The sequence below is a fragment of the Chiloscyllium punctatum genome, chromosome 49 (assembly GCF_047496795.1).
Source record: "Chiloscyllium punctatum isolate Juve2018m chromosome 49, sChiPun1.3, whole genome shotgun sequence".
Lineage (NCBI taxonomy): Eukaryota > Metazoa > Chordata > Chondrichthyes > Orectolobiformes > Hemiscylliidae > Chiloscyllium > Chiloscyllium punctatum.
This window is the reverse complement of record NC_092787.1, coordinates 20,429,481-20,447,509: the sequence shown is the minus strand read 5'-3', so window position 1 is coordinate 20,447,509 and position 18,029 is coordinate 20,429,481. Positions and strand designations below refer to the sequence as shown.

At 47.1% G+C, this 18,029-nt stretch overlaps 1 protein-coding gene across 1 annotated transcript in view; it reads right to left on the bottom strand.

Moving 5' to 3' along the window:
* LOC140469347 (ral guanine nucleotide dissociation stimulator-like) overlaps positions 1-16,686 on the bottom strand; it is a 191,106-nt gene extending 174,420 nt beyond the window's left edge. The window contains exon 1 of the mRNA XM_072565778.1: positions 15,952-16,686. Within this exon, the coding sequence (XP_072421879.1) occupies positions 15,952-15,972 (21 nt within the window). The 5' untranslated portion in view covers positions 15,973-16,686. The remainder of the gene's footprint in view (positions 1-15,951) is intronic.
* Positions 16,687-18,029: the final 1,343 nt, after the last annotated feature.

Here is an 18,029-nt window from a genome sequence, read left to right as displayed (position 1 = left end):
GAGTGGAGGGGAGGGGTGTGTTGGATTGGGTGTGGAGTGGAGGGGAGGGGTGTGTTGGATTGGGTGTGGAGTGGAGGGGAGGGGTATGTTGGATTGGGATTGGGGTGGAGGGGAGGGGTGTGTTGGATTGGGTGGGGGTTGAGGGGAGGGGTGTGTTGGATTGGGATTGGGGTGGAGGGGAGGGGTGTGTTGGATTGGGTGTGGAGTGGAGGGGAGGGGTGTGTTGGATTGGGATTGGGGTGGAGGGGAGGGGTGTGTTGGATTGGGTGTGGAGTGGAGGGGAGGGGTGTGTTGGATTGGGATTGGGGTGGAGGGGAGGGGTGTGTTGGATTGGGTGTGGAGTGGAGGGGAGGGGTGTGTTGGATTGGGTGTGGAGTGGAGGGGAGGGGTGTGTTGGATTGGGATTGGGGTGGAGGGGAGGGGTGTGTTAGATTGGGCGTGGAGTGGAGGGGAGTGTTGGATTGGGATTGGGGTGGAGGGGAGGAGTATGTTGGATTGGGTGTGGAGTGGAGGGGAGGGGTGTGTTGGATTGGGGTGGAGTGGAGGGGAGGGGTGTGTTGGATTGGGTGTGGAGTGGAGGGGAGGGGTGTGTTGGATTGGGGTGGAGGGGAGGGGTGTGTTGAATTGGGTGTGGAGTGGAGGGGAGGGGTGTGTTGAATTGGGTGTGGAGTGGAGGGGAGGGGTGTGTTGGATTGGGATTGGGGTGGAGGGGAGGGGTGTGTTGGATTGGAGCGGGAGTGGAGGGGAGGGGTGTGTTGGATTGGGTGGGGGTTGAGGGGAGGGGGTTGTTGAGTAGGAGTTGTGATGGAGGGGAAGGGCTGGGGGTGGATGAGATGGTGGTGTTGGATTGTGGTGCAGGTGGAGGGAGTATTAGGTTGGGGGTGTAGGGGACGGGTGTATTGGATTGGGGTGGGGTGGAGGGGAAGGGGGGTGGGTTGGTGGATTGGGGGTAGAGATGGCGGGGAGAGGGGTAATAGGTTGAGGTGGGGGTGGATGGGAGGGGTGTGTTGGATTGGGGAGGGGTTGGAGGAGTGTGGGCGTTGAGTTGACTGTGGGGGGTAGAGGGAAGAGGGGTAGGGGTGGGGGGAGGGGTGTGTTGGATTAGGGTGGGGTTGGAGGGGTAGGATGTGTTGGATTAGGGTGGGGTGGAGAGGAGGGGGATGGTGGGTTGGGGTGGGGGTGTTGGGTTGGGGTTGAGGTGGAGGGGATTGGGTGTTGGGTTGCATGGAGGGATGTTAGGTTGGGATTGGGGTTGAGGGGAGGGGGTGTTGGGTTGTGGTAGAAGTGGAGTGTTGGGTTGGGTATGGTATGGTGGAGATGGGGGTGTTCAGTTGGGATGGGGCTGGAGGGAAGAGGGTGTTTGTCCTTCAAGGTACTAAATTCAGGAGATGTACTGCAGGGGTCCTGAGGAGAGGCAGGGGTAGTAAGTCACATTGTGTCCAGTTAAAGGGCTACAGTATGAGCACAGTACCAACACAATACCAGTGCAGGACCAGTACCAGACCAGTACAGGTACAATGTCTAAAAAACCAGCTAGCCAAACATCCAGAAATGTTCAAAAACTGGACACAGTGCTACTGCTCCCGGAACAGCCTAAGAACACGGATATACAGCTCATCGTTTGGCTGATCCCAGTGGATAGTATTAGGGACAGTACCTGAGTCCAGTGTTTAAGCTCTGCCTCCCAAGGCTACCAGAGATGATCAGATCATCCATCATCTCACTGAATGGTGGAGCAGACTCAATGGGCTGAATGGCCTACTTCAGCTCCTATGTCATATGGTCTTACTTGGGACAGTGTACCTGTTGCTGAACAAAACACTCGCCCCAGAATTCAGAGTAAGCGTGAGGGTGGCAATGCTGCTAAACTCAACTGGACTCACCACACAAACACAGTGGCTACTAGAGCAGGTCAGAGGTGAGGAATACTGCGGTGAGTAACTCACCTCCTTACTCCCCAAGGCCTATCCACCATCTACAAGGCACAAGTCAGGAGTGTGATGGAATGCTCCCCACTTCCCTGGATGGGGGCAGCTCCAACAACACTCAAGAAGCTTGACACCATCCAGGATAAAGCAGCCCACTTAATTGACACCCCACCCACAAACATCCCCTCCCTCCACCACTGATGCTCAGTAGCAGCAGTGTGTACCATCTACAAGATGCACTGCAGAAGTTCACCAAAGATCCTCAGACAGCACCTTCCAAACCCATGACCGCTTCCATCTAGAAGGACAAGGGCAGCAGATACATGGGAACACCACCACCTTCAAGTTCCCCTTCATGACACTCATAATTCTGACTTGGAATATGTTGCCGTTCCTTCACTGTCACTGGGTCAAAATCCTGGAATTCCCTCCCTAAGGGCATTGTGGGTCAACGCCCAGCAGGTGGACTGCAGTGGTTCAAGAAGGCAGCTTACCCCCACCTTCTCAAAGGGGCAACTAGGGACAGGCAATAAATGCTAGCTGGCCAGTGATGCCCACAAATTAATAAATGTTTTTAAAATGTGCGCATTAAACTGGGCCACACAACTCGAGTGGCACCAGAACCTGATTAGACCTGCAGCACCTTGGCACAGGGTGAAGAGGCAGCAACACTATGGGGTCAATTAATTATCGAGAGTGGGGTGCTGGAAAAGCACAGCCAGTCAGGCAGCATCCGAGGAGCAGGAGAAACGACATTTCGGGCAATTAACTGGCCTTTGTGCTCCAATGTTGGAGTTTGTTTGATCTGCAATGACGCAATTTAGAGAGACAGAAAGAAAAGGATTGGCATTTCTATAGCACCTTTCACAACCACAGGACAACCCTTTCCAGACAGTGAACTATTTTAAAAATGCAATCATTTTTATAAATGAAGAATTGTGACACCAATTAGCACCCGACAAGCTTTCACAAACTGCAGTATGATCATGACCAGACAAACAGCTTTAGGGACGTCAGTTGAGAAATAAATATTGGACAACATTTAATCATTAAATGTTTGGGTTGTGTTTTTTTTTAAATCCCAATAAAGTGGGATGTATAAAAAATAAGTCACTTGAAGGCAAGGACCCCTCACACTGAACCGTGACAAATCAGTAATTTCAGGCACAATCTCACGGACCAACATGTCGAACTCCATGGCTTCCTTCATCTCTCCTGTCAGTCAGAGCTCAGGGTGATGGACACTCCAGCATTTGGACATGATAAAGGTTGCGACTCCACTGATTTAGTTAGCTTGGTTCATTTTTCCCTCACAACCTGCAATGAACCTGTTCCGAGTGGGCCTGTTCATCAGGGAAACAGCTTTACAGTTTCACTTCCTGAAGGGAATGAAGGATCACCATGGAAACCATCCCCTTTTGCATCGTGCCCAAGTTGAACCTTGATTCCCAACCATGAAACATTAAAATACATCCAGAGGTTGGTCTAAAGTGGGAGGTTGGCTGTTAATGTTTGGAGATTAGCATTCTCTCCAATTGACGTAAATTAGTAACAGGATACCGGATTACTGAGCATTAATTAGCCAGCTCCCACATGAGCAACATTCTATTGGGTCCAGGTACACTAAAGAGTCAGCTCTAGACCTTTACAACACAAGATTACTGCAAATACAATTAAAAGCTATAAACTCCTGGGTTACTGTTCCAGGCTGAGATGACACCTATCTTTGATAAATTAACATTTGACGGTCAAAAAGCTCTTCAGTGCATTAAAAGTTTAGATTGCCATTTGGAACAACAAGGTAGACAATCAGGAGGCTGGAAGAACACAGCAAGGCAGGCATCATCAGGTGGTGGAGAAGTCGGCATTTCAGAACGTAAGAACATGAGAACGAGGAGCAGGAGGAGGCCGTTTGGCCCCTCAAGCCTGCTCTGCCATTCAAGACCATGGCTGATCTTTTCATGGACTCAGCTCCACTTACCCACCCTCTCACCGTATCCCTTAATTCCTTTATTGTCCCAAGAAAAATCTATCCTAGCTTTAAAAACGCTTACTGAAGTAGCGTCAACTCCTTCACTGGGCAGGGAATTCCACAGGCTCACAACCCTCTGGGTGAAGAAGTTCCTTCTCAACTCAGTCCTAAATCTGCTGCCTCTAAACTTGAGGCTATGCCCTCTTGTCCTAGTCTCAGCTGCCAGTGAACATCCTCTCTACTACTATCTTATCTATTCTCTTCATAATTTTATCAGTTTCTCCCCTCGATCTTCAACATTCCAATGAATATAATCCCAGTCTACTCAGTCTCTCCTCATAAGCGAACCCCCTCAACTCCCTATAAACCGAGTAAACCTCCTCTGCATCTCCTCCAGTGCCAGTACATCCCTTCTCAAGTAAGGAGAGCAAAACTGCACACAGTACTCCAGGTGTGGCTTCACCAGCATCGTGTACTGCTGTAACGTAACCTCTCTGCTTTTAAATCCAATCCCTTTAGCAATGAAGGATAAAATTCCATTTGCCTCCTTAATTACCTGTTGTACCTGCAGACCAACCTTCTGTGATTCATGCACAAGGACACTCTGGTCCCCCTGCATTGCAGCATGCTTCAACTTTTTAACCATTCAAGTAATAATCCTTTTTACTGTTATTCCTACCAAAATGGATGACTTCACATTTATTAACATTGTATTCCATCTGCCAGACCTTTGCTCACTCAATGTATCTATGTTCCCCTGTGAAGTTTCACAGTCCTCTGCACACTTTGCTCTGCCACTCCTCTTAGTGCCATCTGCAAATGTTGACACACAACATGTGGTCCCCAGCCCCAATTCATCAACATAATTGTGAATAAATTGTTTTGGGTATAACCCTTCTTCAGGACTGCAGATTATTTTGTCTCTAATTTGGAACAACAAAACTCTTTAAGACCCATCTCAACTTGGTGTCATCTCGTTCTCCTTTGCAGCAACTTGGGATGGCCCACCACATTAACAGTGCTGTCCGAATAGGAACTATTATTGTTAAGTGTAGGGTTACAGCTCACTCGATAACAGCTCTGTTTAACCTTGAAACTTTCCAAACTTTCTACAGTAGTTGCATCAATATCCATCATTGAAGTAGGGGTTTGGCAAAACAAGAACAATTCGAAGTCCAGTCACAGAGTGAGTGAATTGAATCAGAACTCATTATGACTAGGATGTGCATCTCTGCCAGGGTCTGAATCTGTACAGAAGTTAAACTAAATTTGATTTCACTTCCACAGGAAGAGCAAGAGGGCTGGGGAACTTATAGAACAGTATGAGGCAGCTGCTAAGGGCTTTGAGGAAGCAATGGTAGTGTCCCTGACTCTGGGTCAGAAGGCTTGGGTACAAGTCATACCCACTCCAGAGATGTGTTATAAAATGTCTGGAGAGGATGATTAGAAAGATCTAGAAGATGGTTTTTGGTAGCCGGTTTCTATTTGAGACATGTCTTACATGAAGAGCTGAACCCTGCAACAAGCAGACTCCAATAACAGGGAGCAGACTCCAATAACAGATCCCCAATTATTGCTGCTTTCTCAAACTGGACACTGCAACCAGTTCAAACCTTTCAACTGAGGAGTGGTCAACAAATCAATCTTTACAGTGTAGAAGCAGGCCATTTGGCCCATTAAGTCCACACCAACCTTGTAAAGAGCATCTCACCCAGACTCACCACCTCAACCCTGCTTTTCCCATGGCCAACCCACCTAACCTGCACACCTTTGGACTGTGTGAGGAAACTGGAGCACCCATAGCAAACCCATGCAAGACATGGGAGAACATGCCAACATCACACAGACAGTCACCCAAGGTAGGAATTGAACCCAGCACTGGAAACTAGCAGCACCAACTACTGAGCCGCTGTGCCGCCCTAATCTACTGGGACTTGCAAGGGACAAATGATTATGACACATTAACAGTTTGGCTGATGAGGCACAGAGAGAAAACCAAAGACACAGCATATCTAACTCAGGGTAATGATCATGGAAATCGCTTTCTCCTTCAATTTCTTGCTGCCATTATGATTGTTCCCTGATGGAATTTCAACAAATATCCAGCTCGCTCGGTTGGAACTGTCCTGGCACAGAGGCTCCACTCAGTGCCTCAGTATTGAAGTCCTCGGCAGTAAGGGATGCAGACCGCAGAACCACAGAAACACTGCGGCACTGACAAAGGCCAAGGTTTAGATCAGAGTGGTGCTGGAAAAGCACAGCAGGTCAGGCAGCATCCAAGGAGCAGGAAAATCGACGTTTCGGGCAAAAGCCTTTCATCAGGACAAAGGCCATTCAGCCCACCATGAATGAACTAGCCACTCTATTTTATGCCACTTTCCAGCACTTGATCCATAGCCTTGTAGGTTTCGGTGGTACAGGGGCAGATGAAATTTATTTTCTGTTTCATATCAAGCACCAAACTGGGTAGCGAATTCCAAACACCTACCACTTCTGGAGTTAAAATGTCCCATCTAATTCTCTATCACCTTCAATCTGTTTTCCCTGGTAACTGAATTATCTGCTATGGAAACAGGTCTTCCCTCCTCACTCTAACATAGCCCCTCATGAGTTTAGACACCAATTAAATCACCCATCAGCCTCCTCTATTCTAAGGAAAGCAACTTTCCAATCTTCCTTCATGATTGCAATTTTCAGTCCTTGGCAACAATGCTGTAATTTCCTCTGTACTCTCTCTAGAGCAATTATGTCTTTCCTGTAATGTGGTCAGCACTGTACACATAACTCCAGCTGTGGCCTAACCATTATCTTGTATAGTTCCTACACACATCCCTGCTCTTGGAGTCAGTCTGTCACCAAGGAAGAAAAGCATCCCCTGTGTCTTCTTTACCTTCTTATCTACTTGTCCTGTCACCTTCAGGGACCCATAGACTTAGAGTCATAGAGTCACAGAGATGTACAGTATGGAAACAGACCCTTTGGTCCAACCCATCCATGCCGACCAAATATCCCAACCCAGTCTAGTCCCACCTGCCAGCACCCGGCCTATATCCCTCCAAACCCTTCCTATTCATATACCCATCCAAATGCCTCTTAAATGTTGCAATTGTACAAGCTTCCACCACTTCCTCTGGCAGCTCATTCCATACACGCACTACCCTCTGCGTGAAAAAGTTGCCCCTTAGGTCTCTTTCATATCTTTCCCCTCTCACCCTAAACCTATGCCCTGTAGTTCTGGACTCCCCGACCCCAGGGAAAAGACTTTGTCTATTTACCCCATCCTCTCTATGGATCTCTAAGGTTCCGAAAATAATCACTTCGTTGAGATTGCCATAGGCTCTATTTTTCTGCTTTACCTTACCCTGTACTCTTCTGGATAACTCTGGATTCAGAAGTCCCACCTTTCGTCTTTACAGGAACAATGCGCCAGTACAATCTCGCTTGTGCATGCTTCCTATTGAATTGTCAGTGACTTCCCCTCAAGAAGCTACAACCATTTCGCCTTTGCCCAGATCATCTCTCAGCTTTGTGAAGTTTGTCATTCTCCAATTCAGAACTTTTATTCCTGGTCCATCTTTGCCCCCTTCCGCAATAAATCTAACTATATTATCAGAAGTCACACAACACCAGGTTACTGTCCAACAGGTTTATTTGAAATCATAAGTTTTCAGTGTGACTTGGTCACTTCACTTGACAAGGAGCAGTGCTGTGAAAGCTTGCTGATTTCAAATCAACCTGCTGGACTATAACCTGGTGTCATGTGACTTCTGACCTCGTCCAACACTGGCACCTTCATGACATAACTTTATGATCATTATTTCCAACTGCCACGTCATCCACCTGCCCAGATTAATTTCCTCAAACCAAATCTAAAATTGTACATAATCTCCTTGGGATAGCTAGATGATGGCTATAAACACTCTCCTGAATGCAATTCAAGATCTTGGTGTCCTTATGTCTTTCACACCATACATTATCCAGTTGGGTACCTGGGTAGTTGAAGTGCAATTTTGTTCGTGATTTCAAATATACCTGTTGGACTATAACTTGGTGTTGCGTGACTTTTGATAATATAGTTAGATTTGCTTAAATGCTAGGGGTGCTCCTGACTAGATATCTAATCCTGTTCCAATTTGCTGACCTTGGCAGTGGAGGCAGGCATTGGGGGGGAAAAGGAAAGATGAGATAGAAAACATCGAAAACAGGAGTGGGAATAGGCCAGTTGGCCCTTTGAGCCTGTTCCCCCATTCTATATGATCATGGCTGATCTTCCAGTTCAGTGCTCTGTTTCCAATCTCTCCCCTTACCCTTTGATCCCTTTAGCCCTAAGAACTGTATCGGACTCCTTCTTAAAAACATTCAATGTTTCGTCTTCAACCGTTTTCTGGGGCAGAGAATTCCACAGGCTCCCCACTCTCTGGGGGAAGACATTTGCCCTCAACTGGGTCCTAAATGACCTACCCCAGACTGTGACCCCTGGTTCTGGTTCAGGGACATCCTTCCAGTGTTTACATTGTCTAGTCCGGTTAGAATTTTACAAGCTTCTATGAGATCACCAACATTCTTCTCAACTCCATTGAACATAATCCTAACCCATCCATCCATCAGTCCTACCAACCCAGTCAGAAACCCTAACCACCTTACCATATATCAAAGAAGTTTCAGAAATGACAGCCAGACTACTAAGACCCCTCGGAATCCTAGTAGCACACAAACCCACCAACACTCTCTCAAATAAAAACTAACAAACTTAAAAGACCCAGTACAACCCCTGGACAAAACCAAAGTCATCTACAAAATTCCATGCAAGGACTGCCACAAACACTACGTAGGACAAACAGGAAGAAAGTTAGCCACCAGGATACACGAACACCAGGTAGCCACAAAAAGACACGACCCTCTCTCCCTCGTAGCCCTACTCACGGATTACAAAAACCACCATTTCGACTAGGACAACACATCTATCCTGGGACAGGTTAAGCAAAGACATGCCAGAGAATTCCTAGAGGCCTGGCACTCCAATCACAACATCATAAACAAACACATAGATCTAGATACCATCTATCAACCCCTCAGAAAATGAACAGGAAATGACATCACCACAAACCCCAGGAACCTCATCCAGGACAAACATATAAACAGAAAGCAGGAGACAACAGCTTCGCTTCACTTGGAGGTCGCCACTGATGATGTTCCCTAGCCAGGTAATGAAACGTCTGGATATCAAACCTACAGCTCAGCGAGCAAACCTAAACCCCAGGAAGCAGTTTTGTAAACTTTGGTTGCAATCCCCCCTCTGCACGTACACCCCATTCTGTCAGAACATCCTTTCTCAGACAACAAAGTGGGTCTTTAAGCCTCCACATTGCTGTACTAGATGCCTGATAGAAGGCACATACCCAGTGAGCACTGGTATAGCCTAGTAGCCCAGACATCAGGGAAAACTAGTTTGGAGATCAGGAACTGCCACTGTCCAGAGAGTGGACTCTGGTTGTGGGACAGTGGTCCCGAAGTGAATCAGGGTCTGCAGGAGAGGAAAACGAGAAACAGAAAGAGGAAAAAAAAGCATATGAGCATCTGGTTCATAAGCAAAAAACTGAGACGTTGGGCTCATTCCAAAATTTCCCACATATGGCATTTTTACAAGGTTAGAATATATCACAATTAACCTCAAGCAAGACAAGATTAGCTGTTGAATTACATTTAGTTTCCATGATTTCTTGTAAACACAAGCAGCCATTTGTTGGATTGAAATAAATTTCCTAAATTCAAGAAATATGATTCAACAAGAGACAAGGCCACAGCCGCCAGAGAGACCACCTAGTCAGCACACAGCCGATAAACTCCAACCACCCCCGCTCGCTCTCTCTCTCTCTCGCTCTCTCTCTCTCCCTCTCTCCAACACACACCCTCATTCCCACTTCAAATAAACTTGGACAGACAGGGATCTTGGCTCAAGAACAACACTAAAGAACTGTGAATGGTGGAAACCAGAATTTTAAAAAATTGCTGAAGAAATTCTGTGCTCTCGCTCTCTACAGATGCTGCCAGACCTGCTGAGTTTTCCTAGCAATTTCTGTTTTAATTCGGGACTGTGGCTCAATTGGGATGGGCCTGCAGCCAATTTGTCACAAGAAGCTGTTAAAAATGTTCACGGAAATGAACTTGAGGGTTACAGTCACCACCACAGGGAGGGATGGTCAAGTGCTGTGGGAAGGAGATCAATTGTTGAGCTGATGAGGGCAACGTAGATAGAGAGGATGGTTAGGCAGCGCGAGAATGGGTGAAATTTGAGTCTGTGATATTGTGCACTGTTTAACTGTTACGAATGAGTGGGAATCCAGAAAAATCTAACGCAAGTAGAAAACAATACTCCAGAGGGGACAAAAACAAAAATTGCTGGAAAAGCTCAGCAGGTCAGGCAGCATCTGTGGAGCGAAATCAGAGTTAATGATTCAGGTCAAGTGACCCTTCCTCAGAACTGATGGTAGCTAGGAAAATGTCAAGAGGAGCCTGGACAGTGAAAAGAATAGAGTCAAGCCTTGATTTTGTTTCTAGATACTGTCCCTATCAACCAGTTTAGAAATATCATCCCAGTTTGGAGGTAAAGACAATATCATGAGAGCCCTATGTCTTTTGCTGTGCACGTAGACAACGTACTGATGCTATAACACACCTCTGGAGCACGTGGACCTTGAACCCAGGTCTCCTAGCTCCAAGATATGGACTCTACCACAGCACCATCAGAACCCTGAGCTCTCTACTTTGTGTCTTTTTAGAAGTCTTTTTTTAATATCCAGAAATGCTAAAGCGCACAATCAAACACCTCCCCCCCCCCCCCCCCCCCACCAAGTCACCCCTGACTATTTTCATCTATTATCCACCATTTTTTTAAAAAAGGGGCAACGCGGTGGCTCAGTGGTTAGCACTACTGCCTCACAGCACCAGGGTACTGTGTTCGATTCCTACCTCCGGCAGCAGTCTGTGTGGGTTTCCTCTGGATGCTTCGTTTTCTCCCATAATCCAAAGATGTGCAGGTCAGGTGAATTGGCCATGTTAAATTGCCCACAGTGTTAAGTGCATTAGTCAGGGGTAAGTATGGGGGTATGGGTCCAGGTGGGTTACTCTTTGGAGGGTCAGTGTGGACTTGTTGGGCCGAAGGGCCTGTTTCCATACTGTAGGGAATCTAATCTAATCAAAAACCTCTCCCAAACCCGAGGGAACCAAAACCATGTGCATTTTTTATTTGTACATTGCTGGCTAGGCCACCATCTAACCCATTTATGTCCATCCCAGAAGGCAGGTAGGTCAACCACTGGGAGTACTGGAAAAGCACAGCTAGTCAGGCAGCATCCGAGGAGCAGGAAAATTAACGTTTTGGGTTGGAGCCCTTCACCAGCCCTTCCTGATGAAGCGCTCTGGCCTGAAACGCCGATTTTCCTGCTCCTCGGATGCTGCCTGACCTGCTGTGCTTTTCCAGCAACACCCTCTGAACTCTGATCTCCAGCATCTGCAGACCTCACTGTCTCCACAGGGAGGTGATAGCCTCGTGGAGTTAATGTTGGGCTGTTAATCCAGAAACCCAGGTAATGTTCTGGGGTCCTGGGCTGGAAACCCACCATGGCAGATGGTGGAATTTGAATTCATTAAATGATTTTCGGGCAAAGCCTATCACTAATATCCTTTAGGGTAGGAAATGGCCATCCAGCCCCACAGCCGTATGGTTGACTCTTAACTGCCCACTGGGCAACAAATGCTGACTCATTCCATGAATGAATGCTGTGGGTCTGGAGTCACACATAGGCCAAACTGGGTAAGGGGCCCTATCCTCAGCTAAAGGACATTTCTGAACCAGATAAGTTTTTCCAACTATCGGCAACGGTTTCATGGTCATCACTGGACTTTCCAGATTTTTCTTGAAATCAGATTCCACCATCTTCCGGGATGGGATTTGAACTTAAGTCACCGGAACTTTACCGGGGGGGGGGGGGCGGATAATAACACCAGGTCATCACTTCCCCAATGGGGTGACCTCTGAAAGCCCTATGCCTCCGAAGCTCCGATGGCTGCAATATCCACCCCATGAGAAGCGAAAAAAAATCTTACCATCCCATGGGGTCTGAAAGTGGACCTCAGCGCTGGCCTCTGTTTGGTCAGTAACCTCTAGCAACACAGGGCGCCAGTGTTGGGAGCCATGATAGAACGAGAGACACATCCAGATCAGCCTATCAGCTCTTAAAAAGCTGACAGGTGGGCAATCAGGTGGGGTTGGGTTACCTCAGCGGTGAGGCTGCTGTATTAGTTGCCACCTATCACACTTGTGTCCTCAACTCCCCACACCTAAAAAAAATGACAACACCGTGCTCTACATTCTTGGTCATCAGTCAAAACATCTTTTCCCCTTCACCCATCTCCCAATACTTCCATGATCAATGGAGTGCTCCACTGCAATAACAAACAATATTTTTTAACCACCCTTCCCACCCAGGCAGAAACACACGGTAAGGAGCATCAAGTGGGTGGCACGGTGGCACAGTGGTTAGCACTGCTGCCTCACAGCGCCAGAGACCCGGGTTCAGTTCCTGCCTCAGGCGACTGACTGTATGGAGTTTGCACATTCTCCCCGTGTGTGTGTGGGTTACCTCCAGGTGCTCCGGTTTCCTCCCACAGTCCAAAAATGTTCACGTTGGGTGAATTGGCCATGCTAAATTACCTGTAGTGTTAGATGCTGGGGTAAATGTGGGGGAATGGGTCTGGGTGGGTTGCGCTTCGGCAGGTCGGTGTGGACTTGGGCTGAAGGACCTGTTTCCACACTGTAAGTAATCTAATCTCACTGTGAACTCCCAGGCTGTACTAATATTATGTCGTGAGCTATTGGTGACGGACACTGGAACTACCCTGGTCCCTCTCTAGGCTGAAGCTCTCATGTGTTATGGAGGGAGCGCTGCACTGTCAGAGGCCCAACCTTTTGGTTGAGATGATACCCTGCTGTTTATGGGATCCTGCTGTGTGCAAACCGACTGCCACATTGCAAACTTACATTTCAAAAATATGCAACTTGTGCATCCTGAGGCTGTGAGAGGTGCTATACAAATGTACATCCTGCTATATAATAGTGAAAGGACCGAGGGTTGTTCATGGAGCAGAGTTGAAGGAGCTTCACCAGAAGGTCTCTGACTGCACTGCATCCACCGAGAATTAAACCGTTCCAAACCCATCGCACAGAACGTCCCTTACTTCCAAAAGCAAAGGACCACATCAAACAGAAAAAAAAGCCTCAGCTGTTAGGAATCTATAACAATGATAGCCTAATCACAGAAGTCGTGCTTACAAAACAAATAGCACATGCTCCTATTTTTCACCACAGCAAATAGTAATTTATTGACAGTCTCAGTGAGATCCATCAACTTAACAACGCACAGATCATGTTTGACAAGACATAGTTAGGGCGAAGAGTCATGTTCTATAAGGTGCAGCCAAAGGACATGCTCTGTGCCTGGCTCCATTCCTAACTGAGTGAGGCCACGTCCACTGAAGCAGCAGTGAATGCAGAGAGACCATGTATTAAAATGCACACTGCCAAGGTGCAGCGTCTGTGTGTGCAGTTCCTTACTCGTGTCTGCGCCTGGCACGTGGCAGCTGCACATTGTCAGTCACATTACAACTTAGTTTCTTCCAGAATTTATTCCAAAGCCCCCTGTTCTAGCAGAAGAATTCGGTCGGGGGGGGGCTTGCTGGGTGGAAAACTGAGTGGTTTGTAGAAGTTGTAGTCTTCAGTGAAGTCTACACCAAAGAGGTTTCACAGCAGGGTGCTGCTGAGGCCACACCTGGAGTACTGTGTGCAGTTTTGGTGTCCTTAATTGAGAAAGGATGTACTGGCACTGGAGGGGGTGCAGAGGAGGTTCACCAGGTTGATTCTGGAGTTGAGGGGGTTCGCTTATGAGGAGAGACTGAGTAGACTGGGATTATATTCATTGGAATTTCAAAGAATGAGGGGGGATCTTACAGAAACTGATAAAATTATGAAGGGAATAGGTAAGATAGATGTAGAGAGGTTTCCACTGGCAGGTGAAACTAGGGCAAGAGGGCATAGCCTCAAAATTAGAGGGAACAGATTTAGGACTAAATTGAGAAGGAATTTCTTCACCCAAAGGGTTGTTAATCAATAGAATTCCCTGCCCAGTGAAGTAGGTTAAGGCTTCCTCAGTAAATGTTTTTAAAGCAAAGATTGATACTTTTTTGACCAGTAAAGGAATTAAGAGTTACGGTGAGAGGGAGGGTGAGTGGATCTGAGTCCATGAAAAGATCGGCCATGATCTTATTGAATGGTAGAGCAGGCTCGATGGGGCCACATGGCCTACTCCTGCTCCTGGTTCTTATGTTCTTCTAGAGCATGATTTCAGCCCATGTGTGGTGGTAATAATCAGCGGCCTGTCCGACCACACTGATGAAAAGGACAAGCATCGCAGAATGATGCAGCAATCAGGATGGCCATTCAGCCCATCTAGACTACACTAGAAACTGCAGTGCATTTGTATCGCAGGAGATCTGAAAGTATTTTTACATCCAAGGGAGCCCCCCCCCCACCCGAAGTGTGGCTCCTGTTCTATGCTCATCCATTGCCATTGGTGCTACAAGATTGTGGGGACTTCATATCCTCCTGCTCACACAGCCAGCGATACAACAAGGAAACTCCAGTGAGGCTGGGAATAGTCAGGTTAACCCCTGTCATAATTAGGGCCAGCAGTGGGATGATGTCAATTTATAGGCCCCCCTTCCAGAGAATGGGCAGGAGGTGGAACTCAACAGGGAATGGTTGAAGTGAATAGTAGCGATCTACCTAACAGGAATCTGGGAATCTGGACAAACAGATGAGAGAGAAGGAAATACAGGCTTATAATGTAAGATTTAGTTGAAGAAAAATGGCAGGAGACCTAAATGGAGCATGAATGCTAGTATTGTCCAATTGGGCTGAATGGCCTCCTTTCTGTCATATTTATCGCATGAATTCCTATGCTGGCTGCGCACACAAAGCAGAACTGCCTGGAGTGAAGCAAGGAACCAAAAAGCTCCATTAGCTACTGGGGCTGTTCAATGACCTACATCAGGTTGGAATATCCCCAGGGTTGACTTGAACAATAGTGGTCAGACCTGTCTTGGTAGATTACAGTGAGGCAGCTTGAGTGAAGAGTCCGTAAACAATCTTCCATCCAGCACGGGAAATGGTCACACACTACAGGAGGACTCTGCTGCTCTGTGTTTTTATATGGACAGATGATCACTTGACAAAGTTGGAACTAATTGCAATCAGGGTTTCTTGGGGAAGGGGAGAAGGGTTCAGGGGCATTTGCACTTGATGTTGCCCATCAAGTGATATAATGTTGCCCAGTGTGAACTCCTACAAAACAGTCTACAATGAATCCTTGAAGTTTGATGTAGGACAGTAGAGTAAACACAAGTTAACACTTTATTAGCCCTTTGCTTTCTGATCATTGCAATCAGCAAAGATTGCAATCCAAAGGTGTGACCTTACAGGCAACCAGGGGAGGTTCCATCTGCAGATGCAGACGTGCCCCTGAGATTAAAGATTCCCCACTTGATGCGTTTTCAAATGAAACCATCCCAATTGTACAAACAAGCATTACGTCATTCAAAGCCTGGGCGTCTTTGACGGGGGAGTTGGGCGACGCTGAGAAACAAACACTGAAGATTGTTTATTCTCTCTCTTCCTCATGCACGACACCAACTGAAGCTGAAACCCGCGGCGGGCGGGTTTGCTCGCCAATAACATCTCGAGAGAAAAAAAAGTCATCCAATCCGATCTAAGGCAACCCTTAACAGGTATGCACTTCAGATTTCAATTTCTAAATCAATGCAATCCTTCCCACCACCCCCCCCAAAAAAAAAGGAACCACACACAGTATGGAAAATAAAGCAGGATTGAGTTGAGATTGTAATGGGTATTTAGCACCATCTTCAAACACAACACGATCATGAGAAGTATTGCATTTGGGAGGTCTCATTTCCAGCCTGTGGATGGGGGTCACATACCTGGGAACTCCATCTCATCATCTCCAAACATAGCCTCTCCAATGTGCTCAGTGGAACCCCTCCGTCTCCCCAAACACTGTGTGGATCAGCCAAGCCGGGCTCTGCTCTCTGGACGGTCACTGGGTGAGAGGGGGGCGATGGCTGGGTTTCACAAGCTCTTTACCCCAGCCTGCCTTCTTTACATTCTCCACTCCGGGTGCAAAAGTCTCTATCCCAGCAGTGAATACACCATTGCATATAAAACTGTTATGAGAGACAGATAAGCAAACGCCAATCCTTATTTTTTTAAAAAAAAAGAAATGCCAAAAAAAAGCTCTTTAAAAAGGGAAGCAAAATCCAGCGCTGGAGTTTGCCAACTGGAGGGAGAGTGGTGTTAAAAATAAAGCCCAGTCTTTAAAAGGGAACAATTATGCAAATCATTCCCCCCAAAAAGAATAAACATCAATCCGGAGAGGCTGCAGAAAATTAACTTCATTCGAGCACAGACTCCAAAGGAACGATGATCTCCCGTTTGGAAAGAGAGTGAAGATTATCTGGAGGGGAACTGTGTCCTTCTTCTCTCTCTCTCTCTCTCAGGTTTGTTTTTGAGGATCAGGTAAACCCAGTGTTGAACGCTGCCGTTGTGAATCCAACAATATCCACATTCCCAAAGCTCTACAGCCTTCGCATTCCGATTAAAAGCACACTGGATTGCGTCTCCCTTCTTCCTCCTACTCCTCAAAGCATTAAATAATCTCTCCTCTCCTCCAATCTCCCCCAAACACTGTCATACGTGCATCGTCAGCGTCACTCAGTATCACCGCCCCCTCTTTCGGAGCAGGGGGTGACTGGTAGCGCTTGTGTTCATCACCAGCAGCCCTCAATCTCACCCTGTGTTTCTATAGTCAAAACATTCAACTCGATAACATTCTCCTAGTTGTCTTGCCACTGATGGTATTAATAGATGCCCCTGACCCTCTCACATCAATTAGAATGAGACATTAATGCATTTGGATCAAGGTCATTGCACATGGCACTAAGAATGCCTCATATTGAGTTCTGATTTCAGATTATTTTTTTAAATTAACTTGTCCAGACATGATATGAAGTGTCAGTAACTAGGAGGGACCAAGGCAGGAGCTTTAGAGAGTTGACAAATGCTTTCTCCCTCCCTCAGAGGGTGATGGGGATTCCAAATGCACTCCCTGGGAGGCTAAGTGAGCTGGGAAACCTTTCAAAAATATTTAGATGAGCACTTGAAATGTCATGACGTTCAAAGCCAAATGCTGGAAAGTGGGATGAATGTTGATTTAACGCAGTTTTGGTGTGGCCTCCTCTGTATTGCTTGGTAAGTCTAGGAGCAGGCAGGACTTGAGTACAGAGCTTCTAGCCCCGAGTTAGGGACACTACCTTCGCACCAAGTGTATGTTTCTGTGTACATATGGGAACACAGGAAATAGCAGCAGCAGCAGCAGGCCATTCAGCCCATCAATTCTGAGGAACTGCAGCTGACTGCACCTCCATGACATTTCCACCACCCCCACCATTTTTTTAATGTCACGAGTCTCCAGAAATAATATTGATCTCTGTCTTGCATTTGCTTCCTGGCTGAATCTCTGGGGCAGAGAATTCCAAAGATTCACCCACTGTCTTCCTCTCTCAGTCTTAACATGAACGTTTGGGTAGTTCATTCTCTCGTCTGAGTGTTCAACCTTTGCTGCCAGCCCTGTCACTCAGGAACTGGGGCCCTGATACCAGTCACTATTCACAGTCTACAGGCAGGTAGTGAGTGACACGAGCCATTGAACGTCAGAGGGAGGACGGTGACACTGGCTCCTGTTTTCTATGCCTGCCTTGAAGAAGTTTTCCTCCTATCTCTACAAGAATCTCAGGGAGTCCCTCTCCCACTGCAACTCCCAGGTCATTTCCTCTGCCCTGAAGCTCTTCAACCATGTCGTGCCAACCTGCCTATCTCCTTTTCCACCTATCCACTCCACCCTCTCCTCCTTGACCTATCACCTTCATCTCCTCCCCCACTCACCCATTGTACTCTATGCTACTCTCTCCCCACCCCCACCCTCCTCTAGCTTATCCCTCCA